The sequence below is a fragment of the Lynx canadensis genome, chromosome A1 (assembly GCF_007474595.2).
Source record: "Lynx canadensis isolate LIC74 chromosome A1, mLynCan4.pri.v2, whole genome shotgun sequence".
In the NCBI taxonomy this organism is placed as follows: Eukaryota; Metazoa; Chordata; class Mammalia; order Carnivora; family Felidae; genus Lynx; species Lynx canadensis.
In genome coordinates, this window is record NC_044303.2 from 133,432,913 (window position 1) to 133,453,992 (window position 21,080).

General features: G+C 35.9%; 1 protein-coding gene across 7 annotated transcripts in view; it reads left to right on the forward strand.

The window, feature by feature from the left end:
• The window catches only part of SREK1 (splicing regulatory glutamic acid and lysine rich protein 1), a 45,276-nt gene extending 27,276 nt beyond the window's left edge, over window positions 1-18,000 (forward strand). For 3 of the 7 annotated variants that reach the window (XM_030322220.1, XM_030322239.1, XM_030322237.1), the window contains 5 exons: window positions 784-903; window positions 1,278-1,646; window positions 5,283-5,378; window positions 14,607-14,751; window positions 15,815-18,000. In XM_030322220.1, the coding sequence (XP_030178080.1) occupies window positions 784-903; window positions 1,278-1,646; window positions 5,283-5,378; window positions 14,607-14,751; window positions 15,815-15,964 (880 nt within the window). In that variant the 3' untranslated portion in view covers window positions 15,965-18,000. Of the gene's footprint in view, window positions 1-783; window positions 904-1,277; window positions 1,647-5,282; window positions 5,379-5,896; window positions 5,952-6,032; window positions 6,057-14,606; window positions 14,752-15,814 lie in introns of those variants that run through there. The other 4 variants (XM_030322226.1, XM_030322243.1, XM_030322235.1 and 1 more) reach the window with 4 other exon arrangements.
• The last annotated feature ends 3,080 nt before the right edge of the window (window positions 18,001-21,080 follow it).

Below are 21,080 nucleotides of genomic sequence, written 5' to 3' on the forward strand. Positions count from 1 at the left end.
TCAGTTTTGTTATATTTTAATACATAGTTGCTAAGATATGACATTATGAGAAAAGTCACGTCACATAAGTAAGATTTCAGTGGGAAGAAGGGGCCTAGAGAATTTCAGAATTGGAGTAAGAGTTATTATTTTTCCTGCAAGAATTCCAGTAATAAAGGTTTCTTTTAATAGCTGTGTTTATGTAGTTATAAAATCAAGGTCTTGCGAATCCAACATTTAATTATATATAGCTTTAACTCATGAGTGATGTTTACTTTCCTGTCACATGAGCAGCATAATTAGTACTGTGCATCCTTAATACATTCTTAGTATATGTTGTGACAAACCTTTCACAGCCATTTAGAGAAACCATTCAGGCATACAACCACTGTTTCTTGTCGGACTTTAACCACAAGCTGTCCTGTTCCATGTAAGTCAAGAGTTAAATTTAATTTATGCTATAAAAACTTGTTCTGTGAGAGCAGTCCTATAATAATTGGTATATAATAATTAGCAAAGGAAAGCCAAAAGCCACACTTGGATATACCAGCTTCAGTCTGACATAGAAGAGAACTTAATTTCTTTCTCTGTCTTTGTGTTCCTGGATAATGAACTATTTGGTAAAGTTGCCAATAAATAATTTATTTCAAATAATCTAAAGCATTTCATAATAGAGAATTTTAAAATACCGATAAATACTGTTGGGGTCAGTTTAAAATTTTTCTTACCTGAAAGACATCTTTAATTTTTAAAAACAAATTCTAAGAGTAAGTTTTGACGTTCCAACAACTTGTTTTTCTTTAGGAGTAGATCCCATAATAGATCACGTTCAAGACAAAAAGACAGACGTAGATCTAAGAGCCCACATAAAAAGCGCTCTAAATCAAGGGAGAGACGGAAGTCACGGAGTCGTTCACGTTCACGGTGAGTTTTGGGGAAGTTAGTGTTAATTTTTTTATGGCTTTATTTGTTAAAAAATTACTGTGGTTTAGGTTTCTAATGGGAGACATGCAACTTATTTCTGATTGTTTTAGTAGTGATTAATATTGATTGCCATTGATTTGAGTCTAATGATCAGAATGACTCTTGAGGTTTCTAAAATACTTAATTGAGCCTGATAATTGTTTCATTTAGCAGCTTCATGTGCACCTGGGTTATATAGAAATTATTATGTAATGTATTCTAAGCTAGTATAAATTGTTTTGTGTTGATAATTGTTGAGGACAGAGAGGGAGGTCCTTTTTGGGGAGTAGAATAATTTTAGTTGTGAATTTATTTATTTATTTTTGTTTTTAAAGGGACAAGAGAAAAGACACCCGAGAAAAGATCAAGGAAAAGGAAAGAGTGAAAGAAAAAGATAGAGAAAAGGAAAGGGAAAAAGAGAGAGACAGGGAGAAGGAACGTGAAAAAGAAAAGGAACGGGGTAAAAACAAAGATAAAGACCGGGAAAAGGACCGGGATAAAGACAAGGAAAAAGACAGAGAGAGAGAGCGGGAAAAAGAGCATGAAAAGGAGCGAGACAAGGAAAAGGAAAAGGAGCAGGACAAAGAAAAGGAACGGGACAAGGACAGATCCAAAGAGATAGATGAGAAAAGAAAGAAGGATAAAAAATCCAGAACACCACCCAGAAGTTACAATGCATCAAGAAGATCTCGTAGTTCCAGCAGGTTTGATAATGCTTAAAATTTTTACTGGTGACAAATGAAAACGTAAATTATTCCGTGCAAGAGAAAACAGTCCAATAATACGAGAACATTTCCTTCTAATTGCAGAGTAAACATTTCTCTCTTAGAGCATTTGCCACAGTGTTGAATCTGTGAGGAGGAAGATATGATAATCGGGCAAAATGATCTGAAAAGTTTTAACTGTTGTTTGTAATCCACTGTTTTAACCCTGGTGGTGGCAGTGGCTGCTATTGCTTATTTTCTTGGAGGATGAGGTAGCAAGGGCGAGTTTTTCTTTTCTTTCTTTCTTTCTTTCTTTCTTTCTTTCTTTCTTTCTTTCTTTCTTTCAAATAGGGAAGAATCGATCTCAGACTTCTATATTTTTTTGGAATGATATGGTAAATTTAATATGCAAAATGATTACTAAAATTGCAATTTTAGTCCTTTTTGTCTTTTTAATTTTTACTGCTCTCTTTTCTTGAGTGAGTGCGTGATGTTTAAATTTTGGTTTTCGTTTATCTGTCAATTTTAAGGTTTTGCTTTTTTCTTAGAGATTGTTCCCTCTATTAATAAGTACACTGCCACCAGGTGGCAGCAGGTTGCCATAGTAACAGCTGCAGAAAAGAGGACCTTCCTTGATTCAAGATTATCTAAACCTGTATCCATTACTCCAGAGGATACCATAACTGATAAACGGAGGTTCCTAACTTGTGTTAAGCTAGATATTAAAAATACATGTGTTAGCCAGTGTTATGTATACTTTAAATGTGGTTTTGCATAGAAAATAATTGGAGATGAATGTATATTTCCTGTTTTTATTAACTTTAGGCTGTTCTTAATACCAGTCTTTGGTTAGGTAATACAAGATAATTGCAGGCATTTATTGAATGCCTTACCATATACCAGATTTTGTCTCAGCACAGTTTGTCATGACCTACCTTATTTAATCTTCACAGTAAGTCTGTGAAAAGACTGTTACTATCATGGTTTCAAAATATGAAGAAATTGAAGCTTAGGGGAAATTCTCCATCTGCTCTGCACTTTCATATTAGAAGTACAGTAGCTCTTTTCTCTTCTTTTTAGGAGGTTAAGTTTAGTTGAGAGTTCTATAACCAGTACTTGGTACCTGATTTTAAAAACTGCCTCAGAAGGATGAAGTTGAGAGCAGCAGTCTATGTTCAAATGGGGCTTATAATAGATGGCTGCCATATTTTGGCACACTGGACCTGAAACTGAAGAATTACCTTGGCCTCATTGCTGTGGATACCAGTTGAGCCTCACAACTGCCGCTTCACTGCACAGTGATTTTATTGTCACATATTCTGTTGTGTTTATGTGGTCATTTAGTCACTGCCCTTTGTAACACAAATACTGTTTTGATTCCTTTTAAATTAGTTGCATTTACTTTTTTGTTGACTTTGAAGTGTTTAATTTTTTCAGGGGCCATTTTAAGTTGCGTTGACATTCAAGAAAGTTCAGATATTACATTCATTCTTTTTTTTTTTTTTTTTTTTTTTAATTTTTTTTCAACGTCTATTTATTTTTGGGACAGAGAGAGACAGAGTATGAACGGGGGAGGGGCAGAGAGAGACGGAGACACAGAATCGGAAACAGGCTCCAGGCTCTGAGCCATCAGCCCAGAGCCCGACGCGGGGCTCGAACTCCCGGAACGCAAGATCGTGACCTGGCTGAAGTCGGACGCTTAACCGACTGCGCCACCCAGGCGCCCCTCACATTCATTCTTAAATATATTCTTAACTAGCCACTGGAGCCTGGAGAATAAACGCTGACTGACATCCGTTTCTAAAGGTTCAGAAGTTTGGAATGTTTCATGCTTTCACAAGAGCTTGGCAAAGAGTTACAGTTTGTTAGCTTTTAGCGTTTTTCTGTTTCTCATGTGCTCTGAATTGTTGAGTACACAGGAAACATTTTAACTGCTCAGAAAAAGAGTGTGCTTGGTATTTTTTATTTTCAAGATTGTCCCCTAATCTGCATTTTTTAAAAAACATTTTGATGTTTAAGCAGAAAATATTTATTGACACTGGGTTTGTGCGAGAGACTGTACTTGGTGCTTTACAAGTATTATCTTAAATCCTCATCACAGCACCACAAGGCATGAGTTATTAACTCCGTTTTCCAGTTGGAAAAATTGAGACTCAGATTATGTAATATGACCCTAGTTACGCAGCTGATAAGGTGTGGAACCAAAGTTTCAATCTAAGTCTAACCAACTACAGTTCTTCAAACTACAGCTGACTGCTTTTTTCTCAACAAATCGACACTCTAGATTGCTGTCTTTCCAGCCTTAGCTCTCAGTGACATCAGGTATTAGTCATTAGATGTCCCCCTGTACATAGTGCTTCTTGAGTGAAGACTTAAACTGGTCAGAGTAGAATCATTTTGTGTAAACAAGTAAGATACACTGACATTCTCATGCTGTGAGATAAGTACCTCCCGTACTTGTGCTGAGCTGTTAAGACATGGCATTAACTGAATGGAATATCGTTACCTAATTTTCACTTTAGTCAGGACGTGTAATTTTGGGGTGTCATGGAACTAAAATTGGGTAATGGATGAGAGAGCCTTAGGTAGAATTGGAATTGTGTTTCCAAAGGTCTTGAGGTTTTTTTTTTAAACATCTGTATCTACCACATCTGAGCATTATCTAGTTTTTTTTTTATATTTTATAATGAGAGATGTTGGCAAAATGTTTTATTAGCCTAGAATCTTCTTGCTGAAGTGGTATGGAGGACTTGAATTCTAGGGGATTTGGTTCTTTCACCTATATGGCCTAATAATCAGGGCTTCTTGTGAGATAGGTCGTTAGACACATTAATTGTAATTAGTATGTTCCCCTATCTTATCCCCTGAATTATGGACATCTTGAAATTCATTGTTTCTCATTTGGCCAGGTTTTCAATGAAGTAATTTTGAATATGCATCATTTGCTAACAAGTTAAGCAAAATAGTTTTTAATAATACTAAACAATGTTAATCAAGGTAGTAGTTATTTTTTATTTCATATTTAAGCCCCAGGCTTTAACTGTTTTACTTTTGTCTTAGTAACTTGTGCACTCAGTTTTAAATGAATAGAGTAATAAAATGGTAGGAAGTTGGAGGGTAAAACAATTTCTCTGTAAAGTGAATTAATGTAAATACTTTTTTAGAGACATTCTAAATGCTCAGATCTGATAAGTTCACTTTTTACAAGCCAACTTAATCTTTTAGTTCTTGAAAAGGACCTATTACCTTGTTAAATAATCCACAGTGGGGCAGCGAGGAGCTAGAAGCATGACAGAGGATCTGGATACATAAAACATGTTTTAGATGCTGAGGAAGAACCTACTTGAGAGAATCAGAAACATCTAATATTCTTTCTATTCAGGAAATTATTGTTCACATAAACCAGATGAAAAGAAGGTCTTCTACCTTTTCTATTATGAAATCTTAGAACATATTTTCCATGTCTATAAAATTGCTCAGAATTTGACCTGCACTGAAATGAGATAACATGAGTTTAAACTAACCTTTTAAGAATACTGTTCACTTGAGAGCATTAAGGATTCTTTTCTTTTGTATATTTGAATTGTCCTGTATTTAAATTGCTATATTTTTAAATGACATATTTTCATCTTTCAGGGAAAGGCGTAGGAGGAGAAGCAGGAGTTCTTCCAGATCACCAAGAACATCAAAAACTGTAAAAAGGAAATCTTCTAGGTCTCCATCCCCTAGGGGGTAGGTTGAAAGCATGTGCTAAATCCAAGGACCGAAGTGGGGGAAGAGAAATTTTCTTTTTAATCTATTTTTAAACTTGATTTATTTATTTTTATTTTTTTTAATGTTTTATTTATTTTTGAGAGAGACAGAGTGTGAGCGGGGGAGGGGCAGAGAGAGAGAGGGAGACACAGAATCCAAAGCAGGCTCCAGGTTCTGAGCTGTCAGCACAGAGCCTGACGTGGGGCTCGAACCCACGAGCTGTGAGTTCATGACCTGAGCTGAAGTTGGACACTCAACCGACTGAGCCACCCAGGTGCCCCTGTTTTTAGTTTTTTAAGGCTTATTTATAGAGAAGGAACATTAGCAGGTGGGGGGCAGAGAGAGGGAGAAAGACAACAGGAATGGGGGGGGCACAGAGGGAGAGAGAGAGAATACAGGCAAGGGAGGGACAGAGAGTGAGTGGGGGGTGGAGAGAATCCCAAGCAGGCTCCATGCTGTCAGCACTGAGCCCGATGTGTAGCTTGATCTCAACACAGGACTGGGCTGGATCTCATGAACCGTGAGGTCATAACCTGAGTGGAAATCAAGAGTTGGATGCTTAACTGGCTGAGCCTACCAGGTGCTCCAAAAACTTAAATTTTCCAACACTAATTTGATATGTTGCCTTTTCAGGTACTGAGTGTTTCTATTTGTGTTTGGGTCTGTTTCTGGGCCTTCTCTGGAGTGGTTTGATGATTCATGCCAGTGCCCATGATTTTTATTATTCGGTTTGTGTAATATTTTTTTAACATTTAGTAGGGTCGATTCTCCTCCACACTTCTGTTTTTTTGAGCTTTCTTGACCATTCTTGTGTGTTTTTCCATTTGAACATAAGAGTCAGTTGTTGAGGTTCTAAAAGTAAAATCTGGTGATGATGTGAATTATAGTTGCATTAAATTTCTTTCCTTCCTTCCTTCCTTCCTTCCTTTCTTCTTTCTTTCTTTCTTTCTTTCTTTCTTTCTTTCTTTCTTTCTTTCTTTCTTTCTTTCTTTCTTTCTCTTTCTTTCCTTTTTTCTTTCCTTTTTTCTTCCCAGTTACTTAAATTCAAGTTAGTTAACACATAGTGTATTGGTTTCAGGAATAGAATTTAGTGATTCATCACTTACATACCATGCTCAGTGCTCATCACAAGTGCCCTCCTTACGCCTATCATCCATTTAGCCCATCCCCCACCCACCTCGCTTATCAACCCTCAGTTTGTTTTCTGTCTTTTTTTTTTTTTTATTTTTTATTTTTTTTTATTTTTTTTAATTTTTTTTTTTTTCAACGTTTATTTATTTTTGGGACAGAGAGAGACAGAGCATGAACGGGCGAGGGGCAGAGAGAGAGGGAGACACAGAATCGGAAACAGGCTCCAGGCTCTGAGCCATCAGCCCAGAGCCCGACGCGGGGCTCAAACTCACGGACGGCGAGATTGTGACCTGGCTGAAGTCGGACGCTTAACCGACTGCGCCACCCAGGCGCCCTGTTTTCTGTCTTTAAAAGAGTCTCTCTTGGGGCGCCTGAGTGGCTCAGTCGGTTAGGCATCCAGCTTCGGCTCAGGTCATGATCTCATGGTCCGCGAGTTTGAGCCCTGCGTTGGGCTCTGTGCTGACAGCTCAGAGCCTGGAGCCCGTTTCAGATTCTGTGTCTCCCTCTCTCTCTGCCCCTCCCCTGTTCATGCTCCATCTCTCTCTGTCTCAAAAATAAACAAACGTTAAAAAAAAAAAAAAAGAGTCTTTTATGGGGGTGCCTAGATGGCTCAATTGGTCAAGCATCCAACTTTAGCTCAGGTCATGATCTCATGGTTCGTGAGTTTGAGTCCCACATTACACTCTATACTGACTGTGGAATGTGCTTGGGATTCTCACTCTACCCTTTCTCTTTGTCTCTCTCTCTCTCTCTCTCTCTCTCTCTCTCTCCAAATAAACAAATAAACTTAAAAAAAAAGTTAAAAAAAATTTAATCATTAAAAGAAGTCTCCTGGTTTGCCTTCCTTTGTATTACTATTTTTCCTTCCTTCCCCCATGTTCATCTTTTTGTTTCTTAGATTCTACATATGACTGAAATCATATGGTACTTGTCTTTCTCTGACTTATTTCGCTTCGTGTAATACACTCTAGTTCACTCCGTCCACGTCATTGCAAGTGGCAAGATTTTATTCTTTTTGATCGCCATATCTTTATCCATTTATCAGTCGATGGACGTTTGGACTCTTTCCATAATTTGGCTGTTGTTGGTAATGCTGCTGTGAACATTGGGGTGCATGTGCTCCTTTGAATCAATATTTTTGTATCCTTTGAGTAAGTAAATACCTAGTAGTCCAATTGCTTGGTCACAGGGTAGTTTATTTTTAACTTTGTGAAGAACTTCCATACTATCCGAGTAGCTGCACCAGTTTGCATTCCCACCAGCAGTGTAAGAGGGTTTCCCTTTCTGCACATCCTTGCCAACATCTGTTGTGTCCTGAGTTGTTAATTTTAGCCATTCTGACAGATGTGAGGTGGGGTCTCATTATGGTTTTGATTTATATTTCCCTGGTGATAAGTGATGTTCAGCATTTTTTTCATGTGTCTGTTAGGCATTTGTATGTCTTCTTTGGAGAAACTTCTTTGATAAGTTATCAGTACTTTATAGATTTTGGATACTAGCCCTTTATTTAATAAGTCATTTGTAAATATCTTCTCCCATTTTGTCATTTGCCTCTTAGTTTTGTTGATGGTTTTCTTCACTATGCAGAAGCTTTTTATTTGATGAGGTCCCAATTGTTCATTTTTGCTTCTGTTTCCTTTGTCTCTGGAGACATGTTAAGTAACACCTTGCTACAGCCGAGGTCAGAGAGGTTTGCTTCCTGTGTTCTCTTCTAGGATTTTGTTCCTGTGTTACATTTAGGTCTTGGGTCCATTTTGAATTTATTTTTGTGTGTGGTGTAAGAAAGTGGTCTAGGTTCATTCTTTGGCTTGTTGCTGTCCAGTTTTCCCAGCACCATTTGTTAAAGAGCTTCTTTTTTTTCCATCGGATATTTTTCCCTGCTTTGTTGAAGATTAGTTGACCATATAGTTTTGGGTCCATTTGTGGGTTCTTTATTTTGTTCCATTGATCTGTATGTCTCTTTTTATGCGGGTACCATACTGTCCTGATAATTACAGCTTTGTAATACAAGTTGTGGTCTGGAATTGTGGTGCCTCCTGCTTTGTTTTTCTTTCTTTGTTTTTTTAAAAAAAATTTTTTAATGTTTATTTATTTTTGAGAGCGGGAGAGAGCACTAGCCGGGAAGGGACAGAGAGAGACAGCTCCAAAGCAGGCTCTGCTGTCAGCACAGAACCTGATGTGGGGCTTGAACTCATGCACTGTGAGATCATGACCTGAGCAGAAGTCAGATGCCTAACCCACTGAACCACTCAGACGCCTCTTTTTTTTCTTTTTCTTTTTAAAAAAGTTTGTTTATTTATTTATTGAAAGAGAGAATCTCACGTAGGCTCCATGCTGTCAGCACCGAGCCCAGTGTGGGGCTCAGTCACCACCTGAACCAAAACCAAGAGTCAGAAGCTTAACTGCCTGAGCCACCCAGGCACCCCTTGCTTTTCTTTTTCAACATTACTTTGGCTATTTAGGGTCTTAACCAGGTTTCATACAAATTTTAGAATTATTTGTTCTAGCTCTGTGAAAAATGCTGGCGTTATTTTGATAGGGGTTGCATTGAATGTGTAGATTGGTTTGTTTTAACAGTATTTGCTCTTCCAATCCATGAGCATGGAGTATTTTTCCACTCTTTTGTGTCGTCTTCATTTTTTTTCATAAGTGTTCTGTAGTTTTTAGAGTACAGATCTTTGACTTCTTTGGTTAGGTTTATTCCTAGGTGTCTTAAGGTTTTTGGTGCAGTCGTAAATGTCATGTACTCCTTGATTTCTCTTTCTGTTGCTTCATTATTGGTGTATAGAAATGCAGCATTTCTGTATGTTGATTTTATATCCCGCGACATTGCTGAATTTGTGTTTTTGCAGAGTCTTTCTGGTTTTCTACATAGCATATGTTGTCTGTCAAGAGTGAAAGTTTGACTTCCTCCTTGCTGATGTGGATGCATTTTATTTCTTTTTGTTGTCTCATTGCTGAGGCTAGGACTTCAAGTACTATGTTGAACAACAGTGGTGAGAGCGGACATCCCTGTGTGTTCCTGACCTTAGGGGAAAAGCACTTAGTTTTCCCCATTGAGGATGGTATTAGCTGTGGGTCTTTGGTATTAGCTGTGGGTCTATATGACTTTTGTGATGTTGAGGTATGTTCCTTCTTTCTCTACTTTCTTGAGGGTTTTTATCAGGAAAGAATGCTGTATTTTGTTAAATACTTTTTTTTGTATATTTTGAGATGATTGTATGGTCCTTATCCTTTTATTTATGTGGTGTATCACATTGATTTGTGGATATTAAACCACCACTGCAGCCCAGGAATAAATCCCACTTGATCGTGGTGAATAATTCTCTTAATGTATTGTTGGATTCGATTTGGTAGTATCTTTTTGAGAGTTTTTGCATCGATGTTCATCAGGGATATTGCTCTAATTCTCCTTTTTACTGGGCACCAGTTGGATTAACTTTATTAACTTAGAAGAAATTTATAGGTTTATTAATAAATAAAGCCTTACGATGGTGAGTCTATCCAGGAACATGGTATATATTTCTACTTATTTAAATCGTCCTTTTTTTTTTTTTTTTTTTTTAATTTTATTTTTAAGATAGAGCAAGCAGGGGAAGGGCAGAAAGAGAGGAGGACAGAGGATCCAAAGCAGGTTAGGTGCTCACAGCACAGAACCCGATGCGGGGCTCGAACTCCGGAACCGAACCATGAGATCATGACCTCATCTGATGTCGGACACTTACCCGACTGAGCCACCCAGGCGACACTAAATCGTCCTTAGTATTTTTTAGGAGTGCTTCAGTGTTTGTTTCATACAGATTTTATGCACCTTCTGTGTTAATGAGGTCTTTTGTTGTTAATGAGGTCTTTTCTTTCATTAAGTCCTCTAATTGGATGTTTTGTGCAAATGAAGGTTATTGATTTCTCTATATTTATTTTTCATCCCATCACCTTAATAATTGGTCAGAGTTTTTCAGTTGGTTTTCTCTGGTTTTCTTGGTATGGAACAGAGAAATTGACAAACTTTGCCAGAGTGTGAAGAGGGGCATGTTTCTCAGCAGGTGTCTTGTGTTTATTTGCTTGTGGGTTATTGTTTTTAGGTGAGAATAATGGAAAGCATAGGATACTGTAGTTGTGGGTCATATAAATGTATTTTTAATACTTTGCTCATATAAATTAAAACTTTACTATTATGAACTCAAATTAGACAAAAAGATGGGTTCACAAAGTCATTCCATCCTCATTTCTTCTACCTTGCGTCCTATCCACCTTCTGTAAGTGATCCATTGTTTTTATCCTTGTGTTTCTTTTGCAAAATTAAGTAGATCTATCTTAGGATTTCTCCTTCAGAATAGACAGCATATACAATATATATACTGTGTGTGAGTGTGACTGTATGTAGCCCCACTTAAACTTTGGATGTGTGTTTTTTTTAATTGAGAAATAACCCAAATATTATAAAATTCACTTGTTTAAATGTGCAATTGGTTTTTAGTTAGGTTCACAGTAGTGTCCATGACTAGTCTGACTTACTGTGTCTGTGAATTTGCCAGGTCTGGACATTTCATGTATGGACTCATGCAGTACATGTAGTGTTTTGTTTCTGGCTTCTTTGACTAAATGTAATGTTTTCAAGGTTCATGTTTTACCTTGTATCAATACTTCTTTCCATATGTGAGCAATATTCCATTGTGTGGATGAAGCTGTGTTTTATTTATCCATTCTTTAGTTGATGAACTTCTTCGTATTGTTTCTGTGTTTTAGCTGTTAAGAGTAGCTGCTATGGGGGTGCCTGGGTGGCCCAGTCGGTTGAGCGTCTGACTTCAGCTCAGGTCATGATTTCGCAGTTTGTGAGTTCAAGTCCTGTATCGGGCTCTGTGCTGACAGCTCAGAGTCTGGAACCTGCTTCAGATTCAGTGTCTCCTCCTCTTTGCCCCTCCCATGCTCATGCTCTGTCTCTCTCTGTCTCTCAATAATAAACATTAAGGAAAAAAAAAAAACTGCTATGAACATTCATGTACACGTTTTTGTGTGGATATATGGTTGCATTTCTCTGGGATACCTGTCTGGGAGCGGTAATTGCTGAATCCTGTGGTACTCTCTCATTATCTTGTTGAGTAACTGCCAGACTGTTTTCACACATTTACCTTCCCAACAGCAATGTGCAAGGGCTCCAGTTTCTCCACGTATTCACCAACACTTGTTATTGTCTGCTTCTGATTATAGTCATTCTTCAGGAGTGTAGTAGCATCTCATTGTGGTTTTGATTTGCATTTTTCTAATGAATGGTGATGTTGAGCATCTTCTTGTGTGCTTAATTGACCATCTCTGTACCTTTGGAGACCTGTCTTTGCAAGCTTTTTGCCCATTTCAAATTGGGTTATTTGTATTATTTATTTATTTTTTTTAGTGTTTTATTTATTTTTGAGAGAGACAATGTGAGTGGGAGAGTGCCAGAGAGAGAGGGAGACACAGAATCCGAAGCAGGCTCTAGGCTCTAATTGTAGTTCTTTAAATTCATTTATCCTATACCAGATAAATGATTTGCAAATATTTCTCCTATTTTGTGGGATGTCTTTTCACATGCCTAAAGTTTTTAATTTTGATGAAGACAGATTTATCTATTTTTTCCATTTGTTGTCTTTGCTTCTGGTGTCATGTCCAAGCAATCACTGCCAAATCCAGTGTCATGAAGATTTTCTCCTATGTTTTCATCCAAGAGTTTTATGGTTTTAGCATCTACATTTAGGTGTTTGATCCAAGCTTTTTGAATCAAAAAAACTTTTTTTTTTTTTTTTTAATTTTTTTTTTTCCAACGTTTTTTATTTTATTTTTGGGACAGAGAGAGACAGAACATGAACGGGGGAGGGGCAGAGAGAGAGGGAGACACAGAATCGGAAACAGGCTCCAGGCTCTGAGCCATCAGCCCAGAGCCTGACGCGGGGCTCGAACTCACGGACCGCGAGATCGTGACCTGGCTGAAGTCGGACGCTTAACCGACTGCGCCACCCAGGCGCCCCACTGAATCAAAAAAACTTTGACTCAGGTTTTTAATATAGTATAAGATAATGGTCCATCCTCGTTCTTAATGCAGGAGGATATCCATATCCAGTTTTCCCAGTACCATTTGTTGAAAAGATTGTCCTTTCCCCATTAAATGGGTTTTGGCATCTATGTCAAAAATCATTTGAGCCATATATGTGGAAGTTTATTTCTGGAGTTTCTGCTGTATTCCATGGGTTTATTTTCAGTCCTTATGTAATACTACACTGCTTTGGTTACTGTACCTTTTGTGTAGTAGGTTTTGAAGTTCGGAAAAGCTTCGACCTTTGTTCTTTTTAAGATCTTTTTGTTGATTTGATGTCCTTTAAGATAGTACATGAATTTTAGGATGGGTTTTTCTATTTCTGGTAACAACAGCAATGGGATTTTGATAGGGGTTGCATTGAATCTGTAGGTGGCTTTGGACACTGTTGTCATCTTAACAGTATTTAAATCTTCTAGTCCATAAACATGGATATTTATTTATTTGTCTTCATTTCTTTCAGCACATTTTTTGCCTCCTTGGTTCAATTTATTCCTAAGGATTTTATGCAGTTTGATATGGTTGTTCCTTTGACATTTAAGAATTATGTAGAAAGATATACTATGTGGAGTTGCACACATGTATTTCTTTTATTGTACCTGAAGTTTTAGTTATGGTTAAAAATCTTTCTTTTTGGGGCGCCTGGGTGGCTCAGTCGGTTGAGTGTCCAGCTTCGGCTCAGGTCATGATCTCACAGTTTGTGAGTTCGAGCCCCGTGTCGGGCTCTGAGCTGACAGCTCAGAGCCTGGAGCCTGTTTCGGATTCTGTGTCTCCCTCTGTCTCTGCTCCTCCCCCACTCGTGCTCTGTCTCTCTCTCTCTCAAAAATGAATAAAACATTTAAAAAAAAAATATTTCTTTTTACCCAGTTAGTAAAGAAGTTCACCCATGTTTTCTTCTAGCAGCTGCATTTTATTTTAAAAATTTAGGTCTCTGATCCATTTGGACTTATTTATATATTATGGAATGAGATAAGAGATGTAGATCCAGTTTTAGCACTTACCAGATAATAATCCAATTGTCTCCAAACCTTTTACTGACAAAAGATCATCTTTTCTTCAATGATTTGAGATGCCACCCTTGTTAAACTAAATTTTCGTATGTATTTAGATCTATTTGCTAAGTATCTTTGTTTTCCTGGTCTTTGTCTTTATTTTTATGTATTTATTTTTTAAAGTTTATTTATTTATTTCAAGGGAGAGAGGGGGGCACGGGGGGGGGGAGGGGCTCTGCACTGCCAGCACAGAACCCGATGCAGGGCTCGAACTCATGAACTGTAAAGTCATGACCTGAGCCGAAATCAAGAGTCAGGCACTCAGCCAACTGAGCCACCCAGGCGCCCCCTGTTTGTCTTTATTTTTAAACTATTCATAGTTACGAGAAAAAAGGTTAGAGTTCCCTATTAAGGTTGATCTTTTAAAGTCGAAGGTATTATACCTCTGCTCTGAATTTTTTTTTCTCTCTAATTCTAAAGGTATATTATTTTTATACATGGAACTTGTTCATTTAGTCTTCTTTTAACTTTCATCTTGAATCGGTGGGTGTCCTTTTAATGGTGAATGATGAGGGCAGTGCACAGTAGGTTGTTTGAAGTCTGAAGTTTTGCTAGTAGTCATTCAGCCCTCCATGGGAGCTACCTCTGATTCTTTATCCTTTTCATTCCTGTCTGTTTATTCATTTTTTTGCTTTGAAAAAGTAGGTAAAACACTATATTTTGTTTTATTTTAATCTCATTACAGCAGATAAATTAATCTTGAACTAAGAAATTGAAAAAACTAAATTGTGTTTTATGTGAACACATGGTGGCCTCTATGTATCTTTAAAAAGCTAATTGGGGTATGGGGTGGAGTAGGTGGGGTTATAACGTCCATTTATATTACTTGGTCAAACCAGGTTACTGATAACGCTTATTTACAACATATTAGTGTTAGATAAGGCTGTTTTGTCAACAGCATGGTAGGTCTTTAATTTCTTAGGCATTCACTGGCATATATTCTCAATATTCTTATAGCAGAAATAAGAAGGATAAAAAGAGAGAAAAAGAAAGGGACCACATCAGTGAAAGAAGAGAGAGAGAACGTTCAACCTCTACAAGAAAGAGTTCTAATGACCGAGATGGAAAGGAAAAGTTGGAGAAGAATAATACTTCACTTAAAGTAAGCAACATTCAGTGTTTAGGCTTTGAATAATTAATAATTGATATTGTTATTTTTATACAGAACTAGTTTCAGGCCAAAAACTTCTTGAGAGCTATAGTATCTTGTATGTTTTTGGTATTCTTTAATGTTCAATTGATAACTTTTTTAAGCTGAAGTTTTGAAGGGATGAGGTACGAGCTAACTGAAACTCAGACAAATGCATTCCTTATTTTAGAGAGTCCTAGACTGGCATACAAAAAGACTGTCTATAGGTAACGTAGATTTGATTTTATATAAGGTTTCTGATTGGGGCCATTTTCCTCAGAATATATCTGTTTCCTGTGAAATATATTTGTTTCAGCAAATTTGACAAAACTTTTGTCATCATTCGTTTTATAATGTGTACTGAAATTAGGTTTGTTGAATTAGAATAATCAATGGAAAAGCAAATTCTACCAAGTCAGTTTTTTGGATAAATATTTAACTACTTGTGAATTACATTAATTCTTTTGTTATACCAGTAAGTGTATTTGTATTTGGAAATGAATTATGAGTTCTGGAGCTTTCATGTTCTGGTTTTATTTACGCTTATATTCATAGAGATTTAGTATCATCGTCAATAGTATTGATACCGTCTCTTGAGCATCACCGTGTGTCAGGCACTGTTCCACATGTTCTCATGTAATTCTCCTTTAACTGAGGGCAGAATTGGACTGTTCTTGAGCAGTCTTTGCTAGGATGAATTGCGATTTCTTTTTCTACAGCCTCTGAATTTTGCTTCTTTGGTATGCAGATTATAAATCTATCCTGGCATCTTTGGCACCTATTTAACTCTTTCAACAGATCTGTCCCACTTTTTCAATTAAGTAACATTTTTTCAACACTTAGACTTTCTCCTCAACTGTTTTATTCTAATTTACAATTCCCAGAGGACATATTGATACATGTTTGTGTATCTTATTTATCTGAAAAGGTAATGGGAGAAAATACTGTTTTATTAAGCTCACTGAAGTACATATTTTAGCCATAACCAGATGTAATAGCAGACAATATTAAGTATACAACTTAATATTCATTGTAGGAGAAGGAACACAATAAAGAACCAGATTCAAGTGTGGGCAAAGAAGTAGATGACAAGGATGCACCAAGGACTGAGGAAAACAAAGTCCAGCAAAATGGGAATTGTCAGCCAAATGAAGAAAACCTCTCTACCAAAACAGAAGCAGTGTAGGACTGACAGATGCACCTCTAAACACACGCTGGAATAAAATCCAAAGCTATTAATTCTTCCAACAAGATGTTATACAGTGAAGAAATCCAGTTGAGTATGAAGATATGAACTAACAGCTTTTCTAGTTGTTAGGTGACTTTGTGGCCATCTTGTTACTGAGTAAGAAAATAAAGCATGGACATCGTGAAAATAACAGGTGTTACCCAAACTCCTCATCTTCTAGAATTTGTGCATTTCCATGGTGGCTGACACACTTGTCATGTGGTTTGTTAGTGTTTGCCAAGAACCATTGCAAATAAATGGGACGTCAAAGATCCAAATTTGTACTGTCCACAGAGACTGGAGATAAGCATTGGAGGCTCTTTTAAAAAATGGTTGTTACTGAATTTTGTATTGTTTTACTTTTTTTTTTTTTTAATTTCAATATATACAGATTTGATGATGTGCTTGAAATCGGTGCAAATATATACACACCCTTGTAAGTGCAGAGTAAGAAGTTTTAACATTTACTTCACAGGATTTACGGTGGTTGTGTTAAATTCTCACTATTGTGTTTTCTTTTGCTCACTGTTTAGGACAACAGTTTTTTGTTAAAATAGTTTTACAGACTAAAATTGCTTAAATAAGTGGATTAACAAACAACTGACAATGCATGCTACTGTTCTCTTTCAAAAGGAAGAGCAACTGTATTGAATACTAATAATAATGGATTAGTATTCAGCGTTTAGAATCATTGGGTCTCCTCACAAAGTAAGCATTTCCTTTTGAACTTTTTTTGACATTTCCAAGCTTATTATGAATAATATTGCAGTGTGTGTTGTCAGCTGTAGGTGGCAAAGGTGTCATTATTAAAAGAAAACTGGGTTTTCAAAACGGGCTATGGGAGCACAAGCTGAAGCTTTAGTGCCTTCTACAATGTGGTATACTGTTTTCTAGAATTTTATATGTGCTAGTCATTCTCAATTCATACGGAACTTAGATGGATATTTCATTCACTCCCATAGAGAAAGTGTCCAAAATAGTGTGTCAGAGAAGAGCTTCTTACATAGCTCACCTAACATGAGGGAAGTCCTGCTTCTAAGAATGACTTCAGAGCTTAAAACAACAATGCAGTTTTGGGACCATCAGTTTTATACTGTGATAATTGAATATGAAGCATGTTCTTACTTTACTTAAATCAGAGCGAACACTTTCGTTGTCTCCATTGGATGGCCTTAATTATTACCTCTTAATCATCTTCTCGTAAGTGATGTGCAGAAATTATATGTAAAAGAGAACACGTGAGATTATTTGTTTTAAGGATATGTTTACTTGAGTTTAAAATATAGGTCATCCGTTACTCTTAGGCTCACTTTTTGCAGGAAGTATGCAAGTAGTAAAATGACAACATTGCTAATATTTTCCCCAAAGCCATAACTCATAATTTCAGAGATCTTTTCATTATTGTTATATTCCCCCAAAAGTTATACCTTTCAATTCGCATGTTATTAAAAAAAATCAAGTATAATTATTTTAATGCAATCTAATACAATCAAATTACTCCGTTGCCTTACCTCATGGGAAGAGTTACTTATAGATTTAAAAAGCTGAGTAGCACATCAGTTACTTGGTTTCAACTTGAGTTTTCTTTTAATGTTCATACTATTGAAACTTAAGTATTTGATAGAAAATGGAAAGAATTGCCCTTATTGCAAGTAATGAAGCCTGGTTTGATTATGAAGCTGCTTAATTACTCTTCATGTGTTCAGAATTACTGTGTTTTTTTTTCCTTTTTGTCACCGTGTACATTAAAATTTTTGAAAATGCTTTACTATGTAAAGTATAGATGGTCATTTTAATCATTCAACCACATACGGTTGGCTGGTAAACAGCTTATTCTGATACAAGAATGCTTGGGTGCATATGGAAAGATTGTGAGTGTGTGTCTTGCATCAACAGCTGTCTTATTTATAATATGTAGTAGAATAGAGCAAATGTTTGAATCTTTGTTATTTTTAGTACCATTTCTCTAATAAAGCTAAGTATTTTAGAGGAGAGTATTTGTTTATGCATTTCAAAACAGCATCTTAGTTTATCATGTCTATCTTGTTTTAGTTGGCATAGAAATTGTTTCAACGTGGAGAAAACATGTTTGTGTGGTGTTTTGAGTTATTTCTTGTACTCTGGACTCAATGTTTCCTTTGTTGGCAGTTAATATATAGGTTCCTGCTACTAATTGTTTTTCTTGCTGATGATATTCAGTTTTAAAATAATACTTCTTTTGAAAGACACTGATTTGTAAAAGGAGGACATGAATAGGAATATAGGAGATCTAGAGAGAGTGAAACATGTTCTTAAATGTGTTTATGGAAGCAAAGTTTTCTAGGGCTTGGAGGTATTGGAGTGGTTGTGTGCGAGAGAGAGAGATTGAGAGAGAGAGAGAGAGGGATAGGTTTTCTTTTCTTTGTTCACTTATAGGAGCCTGGTAGGTTTCCATTTATTTGTTACTTTCTTTCAAGGTATTTTGTTTTTTCTTTAAGACTATTCTTTTTCATCCCAGGTAGATGTCAGGAAAACTTGAGGTAAGGCCAAGAAGACAGTAATTTTATACTTGATCCCTTTTTTAATTACGTTTTTTTTTTTTTAGCTTGATTATACAGAGAGTACATTCTGTTCCTTAATTGTGGTTGCTATTTATCATTCTAGACAAATTCTGTTGATCCTCATGTTTCTTTTCACAGTGCATGATGAATTATTTATATTAAGGTGGACCTTCATAATAAGGTGACCAGTTTTATGTGTGAAAACAAGCATAAATCCTTAACTTCTGCAGTTGCCTCTGTATTATTTCTCCATCTAGTCTAATTTATAATTGCAAACACTAGTCAACTTGTGATTTTGTTTAGAATTCTTACATTCAGTAGTTTCAATCTGTACCATATTGATCTTCAGAAGTGTCAGAGGCTTAAATTTTGACATGCTTAAAAGAAAAATTCAAGTTTAGAATCCTTTCTTGTCAAGAAAGTAACTTCATTTGTGACATTATTTGCAGGACCTGATTCATTCCTATATATATGTTGCTATCTTTATCTTAAAACTTTAAAAAGTCTTTAAATCAGCCCTGAAGATACTATTTAATTTTAAGAATTACAATATGTAGTAATAGGCCCTTAATCATTTAAAAAAATCTATTAGAAGTAATATGATTTGATAAAATCATATTTTTATGATTAGTCTTTTTAGTGGTTGACTTAGCTATTAGTATGAATCCTTTTGGAAGGATGCATTAAATAACATTTCAGTGCATTATTTCTTATATTTTCACTAAAAGATAGTATCTGATTTTAACGGACTGGGTTATGAAGTAGAGCCGTGTCCACAAAGTATGTTCCTTATATGTTTAACTATTTTTTCTTTTCACTACCTACATACTTAGTATCCTCACATTTATTTAGCTAGTGTAATAATTCATTTAAAATTGTTTATTTTCAAATTTCAAAAGTTAGGGCTCTTAAAAGGGCTAAATTAGATTTCTGGAAGCAGTAGTAAGTATAGTGTAATATAAAGTCTTTTAAAATAAAATTGACTTCCTTACCTAATTTTGGGTTTGTGGGTGAATTTTTCTTAAATACGCTCTTATTGGTGATTTTGCCTGAAGATTGATACCTTACTTTAAAAACAAAAGCTAAAGCTATTGATGGTTTTTTGGTCCATATTCAGTTAGGTTGGTAGTAAGTAATAATTACATTTCTTTCCATTCTATTTTAAGGTATTTTTGTATTTCCTAGCAAGTAATTTATCATAATAATTAGTTTATATCTAAGACAACATTTCTTGATATATTGTTTTTAAACACAGGGTTTTAGTTTGTTTCCTGATTTTTAAATTAACTTTGTATGTAGCTAACATTTTAATTTTGAAAATTGCCAACTTGTGGGAAACTTCACATATTTTACTGCTAAGATTTATTTCCCTGGGATTGGAATGGAATAGTAGTTCTCTCCATTCTTAACTTTCTTTTGCTAGATAGATAATTTCTTGACTCTATGTGCAAGTTCAAATTTATGAAAATCATGCTGAAAGAATTAGAATTGAAGAGATGGAGTTCCATCAACTTGAGGCAGCGTGGTAGGCAACAAATGGTTGGGGGGCAATCTGCAGAACTCCCTGATTTCCACAGAAGATTACATCTGGGTGTATTGTGTCGTTGTATAGGTAGTTCAGTTTAATAGTTAAATATTCTTCTTAATCTTACAATAGTGTTCTTTACATGATGCTATGGGTTATCAAGGGAAGAGTTTAATAATGTAAACATAAGATGCTGCATAGGTCGTGTATATTTATGTGAGTAGGGCTACTTCTAAGTGGTACTAGTAAAGATTTATCAAATGATGCTGCTATTGTGTTGCTATATTTTTAATAAAATGAAAATCTTAAAATCTCACCACTGTTGAGTAGTAATTTCACTTATTTCTGAGACATTTATGTACTTATTTATGACTTATTTTTTATAACTGAAAGGTGGTAATGGGCTCTTCTAGGGGTGTGTCGTATCTTTCTGGTTTTGGTTTATAGTGCTAGCCTAACAGGATGATGTGGAAAATGTTCCCTCATCTTCAGTTCTCTGAAGGACTTTGTATCATATTGTCATTACTTCTTCCATAAATGTTAGGTAGAATTTCACAATAAAGCTAACCTGAGTCTGGAATTTCCTTCTCACATTACAAATCAATTTGAAAAGTAGATTTAGGATTATTTATGTTTTTTCTTCTTCTTCTTCTTCTTGAGTAAGCTTTGGTGTTTGTGCATCTTCAAAGGAATTTGTTGTCCAGTCTATTCCAAGTCTGTTCTAACTTGTCAAATCTATTGGCATAAAGTTCATGGAATCTCATTCCTAATATTGTTAATATGTTTTTTTTAATCTGTTTATTGATTTAAAATAAGTCAGATTTTGCTTTCATCAGATTTCCTCTGTTGTTTTTCTGCTTTTTATTTCACTGATTTCTGCTCTTTGTTATTTCTTCTGCTTATTTCAGAATTTATTCTGCTTATTTCAGAAGTATTTATCTATTTATTTATTGCTCTTTCCTAAGTTTAAGTTTTTTAAAGGTTTTTTAAGAGAGCATGAGCAGGGGAG